The 10,445-nt window shown below is 34.7% G+C and overlaps 1 protein-coding gene across 1 annotated transcript in view; it reads right to left on the bottom strand.

The window, feature by feature from the left end:
• Positions 1-1,099: 1,099 nt before the first annotated feature.
• The window catches only part of SPOCK3 (SPARC (osteonectin), cwcv and kazal like domains proteoglycan 3), a 215,418-nt gene continuing 206,072 nt past the window's right edge, over positions 1,100-10,445 (bottom strand). The window contains exons 8-10 of the mRNA XM_063424260.1: positions 5,519-5,581; positions 4,227-4,364; positions 1,100-3,227 (exon numbers count right to left, since the gene is read on the bottom strand). Of these exons, the coding sequence (XP_063280330.1) occupies positions 3,052-3,227; positions 4,227-4,364; positions 5,519-5,581 (377 nt within the window). The 3' untranslated portion in view covers positions 1,100-3,051. The remainder of the gene's footprint in view (positions 3,228-4,226; positions 4,365-5,518; positions 5,582-10,445) is intronic.

The following is a 10,445-nucleotide window of genomic DNA, read 5'->3' as shown; positions in this document are numbered from 1 at the left end:
AATCTTTGTGTGAGCAAACTAATGACACTAATTCGTTTCCTTCTAAACCAAGCACATCTGCGCCTTGACCACAAATACTCCTTTCAAAGACTATGTAATATTTTATTGCATTGAGCTTGCTGTTCCTTACTTTTCAATGAAACTCAGATTTATAATTCCACACATTCTCAGAAGAGCACAAGGATTAATCACTGTCTGAAAATTTCCACACTGATATCACGATCTTTGCCTATCTATAAATACATGTGCAGAACTGTAAGATCAAGAAAAAGTAACAAACGACAGCAACAATGTAAAAATAGTCAAGGGCTCCTGACTGCTTTCTGCATGACTGTAGTCATGAGGACAGACATCTGTGCAACTTCTTGCATTTTATGGAAAGCAGGAAAAAGCTTCTGAATGGTTAAGGATTGAGTACATTTATATTATCAGCCTTTGCCTTTATTTATTCTAGCTACTCCTGATTTCCTGCACTTCTTTAATGCATGAAAGAATTGCACAGTGAAGTAGTTTCCAGTTCCTTTGGTATCATGAACGTTAAGCAACACCACCATATTAATCCACAGACAGTTACCTATTTTTACAAAACAAAAGGATGTTTTCAAAGGAAAACTTACACTGTATCAGCCTCTTCTCTGGCTTTTCCTCAGGAATGTGTAACAATTCAATTTTTTGTTGTTGCTGTTTTAGTTTTGGACCCCCAAAATTACCTAAAATTATCCATATTCCCCACTGTCACTGTTCTTTAGTTAATTTAACTATCTTGACTTACTTCTGAATTTATGCTAAGTAGCTTTAATGCTTGGGGACTAAAATGCATCTATACTCCTCCTCTTTCAGTTCAGTGGGGAATTTTCAGGGAAGAAAGAATATAAACTTCTTTCAGGCTCTTCTGCATGACAGCTGTTTTCAGAAAGGTCTTCATACTGTAATTCCTTTAGACAAAACACATTATGAATTCTTTTTAATTCACCTAATATCACAAGTTTTAATGAAATGCATTTTCAGTTTGTCATCTAATAACCACTTGTCACATACAAAAAATTCCCCACAACAGTACTTACTGTATCAACCAATAATGACAACATTTGTTCTTTAGCTTCTTTATTTAAAATCAGTTTATATATCAGTGAATTTCACTCATAAGAAACTGTTCTCTGACAAAATCCCACTACCAGAATGGTAAACTCTTAACTATCTTTATTTAAGAAAATAACACAACTATGCCCCACAAATAATGACAGAGCTTGAAAAGAAGTCTCTCTTTCTTTACTATGTAATGAAAACAATGACATAAAAGTACATAACAAAGCTATAGAAAAATCAGGGAAATTACAGAAAACCAGAAGCTTCCTATGTGTTTTGCTCTATTAAAGTATTTTTTAATGAAAAAAAAACATTAATGTCTTTATTCAAATAAATACATATTTTATAGGTAAAATGTATCTGAAACATGAATTCTCCCTAATTCTAAATTTCAGACTATGTAAAAAGTCAAAATGATGGGCATACTGGCCAAAGGTTGGTTACAAGAGTTTTTATTTTGCAAACTGCACAGAAACAGTAAAAAAGAAAACACATTATACTTTTCAATATTACATAAGATAAACAGTAGATTTAGTATTTACTTTGTAGAAATTAAGTCAAATAAGAATCTGACTTTCCTTTCATTAATGATCGTAAATCAGTGATTCATTTTTAAATTATACAACCTGTAGTAATACATTAAACAGGTCATGTCTATTTTATTGTGGGCAGAAAGATAGAATATGAATGAAGATGGTGGAGTCCCAAAATGTCTACACAATTAACATGCTAACATAAATACAGTGATTAAAGTAATTTTCTGTACAGTCAAATCTTAAGTGCTACTCTACACAATAAGTATAATCTAGACCACATGATAATTACATAATAATAGGAAAAAAATTAAAATAATCCATTTTCTTCATTCCAGTAGCAGTACCTATACTTGTATTAATTTGGTAACTGGGTGTGCTTAGCTATTGCCTAACATCCTATACTGGTATGCATGCTAAAACCCCTCTAGTTCTATTTTGCAAGGCACCTTTACAATACGTTCTATAAGTTTCTGCACTAGTAACAGAAAACAACATGAATTAAGATAAAAAGCAAAACTATTTCCTGAAATAAGAAAATAAAAAGCATCATTATACATTTATTAAAAACTACCTTGGGGAAAGTGACAATACTCTGAAATATAGTCACATATAAAGGTAATACAATTTTAAGCACATCTTTTTCCCAAATGTAAATATTTTATGCTAGTCTGATTAGAGAGAAATACAGAGAAACCACAAAGGGTGAAGCAATGTTTAAGTAAATAATGATAAAGCTTATATGACCTTGACACAAAACTAAAAAAAAAGGAAGGACATGAAAATTTTAGAACTACAGAACTGGTGCTTGTCCATGCTACTGCTTTTGAAAAATCCTTTCAATAATCTAGCCATTTCCTAATAAAAATGTAACTACAAATGCAAACCTAAAGGAGGACTTTGCTACAGTTTTCCCTCCTGATTTTTCTCCATACCTTTGGTTAATTAAAGGCTGGTTGAGATGCTACTTGTGCACCAATGTTTTTCTACTGCAATACATTTCTGATTCATTAAATGGACAATTGCAGGGCCTAAAACACTGACAGAACTGAAGTTAAGTCACAGTATGCATTCTGAAGAGGACATGTACAGTTCCAAGTAAGGGCAAATATCCTTTCAGCAGAATTTTGAAGGGACTCGTTGGCTTTCTAATGTGTTCTGCACAAATATATATTTTCAGTAGCACATAACATTTTTTTCTTCAGGCTAGAATTCCAATGTGTTTTCTTCGGTGCAACAGCATTTAAAAACTCAAAAGCACACAATATAATTATTCTTATTTAAACAAAAAACTCTATGACTTCAGCTGCAATGTTTGAAATAATCATACAAAATATACATATTTGTTAGAACCCCTTGATCTTGAAAAGCAAAGGGATTTTATGAAATAACATTTTGTGAAATTTAGAAAGGTATGGACCCCTTAATATTATCAAATATATCCATCATGATCATCATCATCATTATCATCATCATCATCCCCTTCATCTTCATCATCATCTTCAATTTCATCTTCATCATTCATTATTTCATCTTCTTCATCTTCATCATCTGTCCATTCATGGAAATCGCCAGAGGCAAAATCACCTGAAGTCTCTAAATCGATAGCTAAAAAGGTATAATAGTTATAGAAAAGACTCACAAGATGCACTACATATTTATAGTATATTTTACATAACCATACAAAAGGCACACTAGAATATTTCCTTTCAGGACAACTACAGAGTGTTACATAAAAATAAAATATAAATAATATGAAGATTCCTTTGTCATAAAAAATTCACCTCAATATTGAATAATTTCTCAATGTTAACAAAAGGAGACATTATGGATTTGTAGAACTATAATGAGTGCAAGGAACAATTGAAAAAATGTAAGTCCAACTCATAGATGACAATAAGGACTACTGATAATATACCCTACCTATTGTTCACTTCTTACATATTGTCTCGGACTATATCAAACTGTCCATTTATCTAGAAATTATCCTGGATCAGATGGACAATAGGCCTGAGTGTGTACCTCAAATACTGTATACAAGTTACTCTCTGCTTCAGGCTATGTTCTTTTGTTAGAGAAGTGAAAAGGAGTCATAAATGACTTTTTTTTTTAAAATAAAGGAGGAAAAATACTTTTTTTCATCTTTTATATCTGGGACATCAAATAAAGGTGACATGGGAATTCTTGTAAGACGCTGCACAGTGCTGCAGGGAAGGGAAAAATAAGGGAAGATTTAGTGTGCTAAAAACTTTTAGAAATTCCTTCAAATATAAACTGAAAAAAAACATCAAATTGAATTCACTTGCATGCTGATTACCCAAAGGAATTTCATGAAACATTCTGTGGCTTATCTAATGCTGCTCTAGAAAATTAATTTTTCCTGGTTTTATATACACTATGCCAAGCACATGTAAGGGATCTATTAGTAGTTGACACAATGACAGGAGTTCCAAAAAATAATGAAGCAATAACAATAACACATTATATTTTGTTGGGTTTTGTATCAAAATCCATGTAGTTGGGTCCCACACTTCCTGCTGAAGAAATTTAATCTGGTTGGCAATCAGAGGGAATAACAAACCCAAACACCACAGAAGGTTAACTAACCACATTCCACTGTGCCGTTTGTTCTGGATCCTGACACCTCATTGCCGTATCTGTCCACACACCAGCACTGCCCCAGGCTTCCATGGCACTGACTGGGTTTGTAATACCCATCCTCATCACAGAAGGGGATGTACTGCCCTGCAAGGCAGATCGACACAGACAGATATAGATATATATGCTGAATCAGTATATTAAAGTTCATGTCCTGGCCAATGTCACAATTATAGCAGAAAGTAACTACCTTTTCCTGTTTCATCATTTCAGACTCTACAATGACTGTGTTAGTAGTACTAAATTCAGTTGACTCAAAGGGACTGAATGTATCAAATGTAGGAGGGGAAAATAACACATACCAGTCTTGGACTGGTTTCAAGAAATAAAGTGAGCGATCTTCCTTTAAATTTTTTGTTGATCCTGTGATACATATTTCTTACTCCCTGAATATCTCAGTCCAGATTTTCACTGTATTCTGGTGAAAAGGCTCAAATGTAGGACCCACTCCTGAATGGGAAGTTCTATTATCTGTGGAGTACAAACAAGTCTGAATAGTAAGGGCCAGACTTCCTGACTAACAAACTATATGCTACAAGGAGTTGTGTTTAATATGTACTTTACAAACCACTTATTTCCACACTAATTATTCCACCACAGAAGAAAAATGCAGCAGAACACACCACAAAAAACTGTAAAAAATTAATATTAAATTTGCATTTATATGTACAAGAGGGACTTATTTTGTGAGGCAGCGACTTGCCTACAGCTGAATAATCCACTGTTTACCACTTGGACCAAGTGGAGATGAACACAATGAACAAAATATTCATATGAAAGTGTATAGTTCGTGTTAGAAACCATCCTTATGAGAAATACAGTTTTGACTGCTTTGGGCCAAGCCTTTCATTGCAGCTTTTACACAGTGGCTAGTGGTAAATGAAGACTTTACACTTCAGAAATATTGATGCAGTATAAACTGATTCACAACAAAGATTTCAATTACTTACTGAATATTACAGTTAAAGGATCAGCAGAAATACTACTTCAGGAGTACCTCATGCCATCCCCTCTGTAACTGTAAAAATGTACCTTCTATCAGGGTAATAAAACAGATGTAAGAGCTTTTGGTAGGTAACATAATAAAACCAAGTTTAATAGCTTTCAAAAATTTCATAAATTTTGTTGCTGAGATTTACTATGGTCTATCTTCATTGGATTAATATTGATTTTGTGTTGCTGTTTAACTAGGGTTATTTATGTAAATAATAAAACCTTCAAAAGAATGATCTATGGCTCACCTAGGAGCTTTTTTCCTCCTTGCTGCTTCTGAATGTTGCTGAGTTCTGTCTGGCAAGGTGGATCTAAAAGGACAAAAAATGTTAAACAGGTTACACAGTATCTAGGACAGAAAGCACATGACTACGTTTTCACAGTTTGCTATGCTGTAAGGTCACTCTAACAACTGATCTGATGAAACACGCACATCTGAAATAAAAGAATTTCCACACCTTGCTACAGCTTCAGAATTAGAATCTGCACACCACCATGGATTTGTGCAGAACACCACCCCCAGTTAACTCATCTCCAAGTGAGCATCTAGTCACTAGTCTGGAGGATCGAGGAATGATAGACCAAAATAGTAACTCTATCACACCCTACTTTGCCGGTCTATAAAAACCAGTGCAGCTGTGAAGCTTTCCTCATGTATTAACTAAAAACAGGATGGCTCTTTTAATTTCCTCCCTTTTGTCCTTTTTAGAAGTCGTGTTCCAATTTTGTATTTCACATACTACACTAAGAAAATAAGACTCTTTTCTTCACTAGTCTGCATGACTGTGATTCTCCAGCAACAATTTAAGACTGGAACCCATGGGCATGAAGCCCCATGTGCAGCAAACTAACTTAAAAATGGAGGCCAAACTTTAGATGACTCTAAGAAGCAGAATATGTATTAAAATTCAGTTTTCCTTGCTTCAGCTACAGCTTATTCTAGTTCTCAATAATTTAATTTTTTACTGTCCATAAAAGAAACTCACAGTATGCCCCACAAATGCAAAGAAAATAAGATGTGAATGTGTTTACATCACTAATTAATCTCTGAACACTGGCACTGCATACCACATTAGACTATTATTAGCACCAGGGCATTTCTCATTCTGAACTAGCAAAAGAATTACTGAGTTTATTCACAGTTCTCAGACAAAATCTTACATCCCATGAATACTGCATGCATTTTCCATTTTAGCCGACTGATAATTTGTAATACATCTTTGCCATGTACCTGACTCAAGGATCCCTTTTCCTCCATGCAAATAGAAAAAGGTGTTCTGAGCTGGTTTAAAGATGAGTAAAACTGGCCCAGCCCACTGATGCAGAACACACGTAAGACCAGAACCCAGTGACTATGTTGGGCACTCTGGTGACAAATGCCTAGATGAAATGAGGATCAAAAATATACTTCTGGTGAATACAGACCCTCTTGGCTGGCACAACCTAGTTATTCCAACACATCTTTGGTATTATCTAAGAGAGTAAATAAAAACTAGTAGATAACAATAATAACCCCTTACTGGCAGGAAGGTGTTAATTTCTCTTGGTTTTACATTTTAAATAACATTTACATATGCAACACATTTAAAGAAGCTCATAAATGTTTCCAGTGGCTTCAACTGTGGTGGGTCTGGCTTTTGACACTAAATCTACAATGATTTTTTTTAGAGTGAAGGCCTGAAGGGTAGGCTCCACTTTCAAAATACTGTCAACAGGAGTCTTAATGCCAGAAGAAATTTTCAGGAGTTGTCTTTCCAGACAACAAACCAATTTCTCTGTGTGCTCTTGGAAAATCACTGAGATTTAACATCACTGTTGAGTATTTGTTGAGGCTACATAAAGTTTTAAATTTTTTGTTGCAAGAAGTACTTTGAGGATGATTATGCTCACTATTTCATTATCTTTTAAAACTAAGGTTTCTGTTTTTCCCAATATTTGATGATTTAAACTCTCAATGCTACAACATTCTGAGGATAGATTATTTCTTAAACTAAAGGTATTTTCTACTACCATTAATCTAATAAATGACAGTCATTTATCATACAAATGTCACAGGTCATAAGGATCTAGGAATGGGGTGGATTTGGCAGGGTTAGGTTAATGGTTTGGTTATGTCACAGAACGTTTCATTCCTCTCCTCTCCTCAAATATGCTGATGGAAAAAAACTAGTCAAATAGGAAGAATAGATTTTTTTTTCCATTAAAACAATCCTAAATTAGAAACATAGATATGTTTCTATGCTCACATGAGCACTAACATGTGGAAATGTAAAAATTATGGATGATGGTTAAAGAAAAAAAATCTTTTATAGCTGTAAATCTTTGGTGGCATAAATACAAAAATGAATACCACTAACCAAGAGGTAACAAGGCAACATGAGGTAGTTACTTACTCAAAACAGTCTTCTCAGAAGTTACATCTTCAAGATTCACACTTAAACTTTGCTTCTCAGGATAAAAGCAGCAAAAACTCTTAACAATACTAAATCACTCTAGTGCTTAAAACTGTCAAAGCGAACAGCAGGCTAGAAGTTCAACCAATTCCTTTTGGTTCACAGTACATTCTTTTTCCTCTCTTCCCAAATCATAATGCCTCCCTCTTTATCTGCACATTAGTTCTTTAGTTTGAAAAGCTTTTTTTCAGATTTCTGAAATTATTTCAATTAAAAAAGTAGTCACTGGACAACTTATAGTAGTCTTGAGCCAAGGAGAAAAAAAATCCTTTACAAAAATCAGGGTGGTAGCTTCTTTTGAAATAGCAATGAATCTGACATCAGTCTGTGTGAAAATCTGAATACAAATAAGCTATCTAATCGTCTTCATCCTTAATCTACTTTCACGGATGTGGCAGGAACTGTCCTGATCATATCTGTGCATGGCTGGGAGTGAATCATGAGCAACACACCACCAGCCATTCACAGTGTGTCATTGCTCAAAGTACTGGTGCACACCAGAGTAGCCAACGCTATTAACGCCAGCCCTTGAGATATCAGTACCCAGTCATGTCAAGAAGTTCTTCAAGACTGCCACAATTAAGCTTTCATTTACCAAAAGAGCACATTAACAGATCAACTGGAGTCAAACTGGTAGGTTTGACAAAGAACGTCTATGATTTTTTAACAGATAGGTCTCAAGGAGCTGTTACCCACACAGTGAGCCTCCTAATTTCAGATTCTCTTTCTTATCCCAATACAAAACAGTGATTTTTCAACTGTCAGGTAGATAATATTTGGCAGCTTCTCTAAATTCTGGAATATGGTCCACTGCAGATAAAGTTGCAGTGACATCTTGCCTGTACTTGGGGTCAAGCATTATAATTGCTGGACATCCAAAGCTTGTACTTTAGGGATCTGAAGCATCAATATTACACTTCAAGAAGTCTGCCAGGGGATCACATTTATGATCACCATTTATCTTGATAAAAGCATGTTACATCTTCCTTTGTAACTATCTATAAATATATTTGAAGTCCTTGCAATCTTTAGACTGGCAAATACAAACCACGATAATTATCATTCTTCTGTAAGAGGGACTGTTTTTAAAGTCATGAAGATGTCTTCCAGGCATGACAGACAGAAGAGCCTCTAAGAAAATGCATCTACAGAAGTGCTGGACTAATTGATCCATGCAGAGGCCTGTAGTAAAGAAATACTTTGCTGCTAAACATTAATAATCTTGGCTAGTCTCCTACTCTGAATCAGTGACACAACAAAACAAGACTGCAGTAACCAATTACTGGCAGAAAAAAATCAGCCTATAAAAAGGCCAACATTGCAAAGGCCTCAGCATTTCAGCATTTAGGAAAGCACTGAAGTGTCACATTAGCATTGAACAACTAAGAAACTAAGTTCTAAAGATGAGTGCTGAAACACTTGCTTGGATTGTTAAAACTAGAGTGCCATAGTGATCAAAGTGTACAGAAAGCCTTGCAAAGAAAACTGGTACAGTGCAGATTTTGATGTACTGAAGAAATGCATTTTAATGGCTTGGATATACCTCAGAAATACTAAACTACATTTAAAGCAGAGTAAGGGCAAGAAAAAATGCAGTAAGCATCATTGGACAGTACTTAAGTGTTTAACCATTAGTCAAGGCAGGACAACTAGTACAGAAAGATCATCATCTCCACAAGAAAGATCTGACTTCAGGATTCATAAAAAACTTGCCTATATTGACTAGAAGTTGTTAGTAATGTGCAGTAATAGCTCTAGTGTAGTGTAATCAGGCAGAAAGAGTGAACGAAGAAGAGTTTCAAGTACTTGTCTAATCCTGAGAATCTTGCATGGTAAAACTAAGATCAAAACCAGTGAGGGCCTCTCAGATAATGACTCAAGTAAATATTATGTACTTCTAAAAAGCACAATGAAATTGCTATCCCAATATATACATATGGCTGACTAATTTTTGTATTCCCTTTAGAACAACTTTAATCAACAAAGTACTGTAAAACTGCCCAGAAAGCACTACTAAGCTCAATGACTACAGAGAACTGCTCTACATAGCTTGAAACATTCTGTTAATATCAACCTATTTTAATAAACATCAGAAAGAAGCTGCTGAATTTCTCAGCTTTTCCATCTCTTTGCTATTAACAGAAAAGGCTTAGTTAAAGGCCTTATTTAGATCATTCCGTCAAGTAAAACATAACTAGACATGAACATATTCCACGGTTCAGCATAACAATGTGAATTACAGAGAAGTCAAGGGGTCACTAATACACTAGGGAAATAGGGCTCAGGCAGTTGTGCAACAGCTAATAATAAGACATGACAAAAGAAGACTAAACTTTTTTCTCCTTACACCAAAAATCGGATAATACAGATTTTTGATGACGTTAATTTCAAAGGATGAAGTGCATGTTTCATGTGCAAGGGTTGCTGAAACATTTCAATTCATGTCCATTTAGGAGACATATTTTTTACTATATACTCAAATACACTGTGGTATCAAGGACTACCTAATTTGTTTGAAATCAGCACCTTAACACCATTATCAAGACAGTGAGGAAATTGGTTAAAAAGGGGAAGAAAAGCTTGATAATGTTGGGTTCTGCAATGTGAAGAATCAGTGTCACTTAAAGATGGATCTGTTGGGCTACCACTAATACAATTCTGTAGTGTTTAAATCAATCTTTACAATACTATCCTTAGCTTCTAACAGTACACCGAGCAAACA

The sequence above is a fragment of the Prinia subflava genome (genome assembly GCF_021018805.1).
Source record: "Prinia subflava isolate CZ2003 ecotype Zambia chromosome W unlocalized genomic scaffold, Cam_Psub_1.2 scaffold_2cwr_NEW, whole genome shotgun sequence".
Lineage (NCBI taxonomy): Eukaryota > Metazoa > Chordata > Aves > Passeriformes > Cisticolidae > Prinia > Prinia subflava.
Note: the sequence above shows the minus strand (reverse complement) of the source record. Positions and strands in the feature narration are given on the sequence as shown.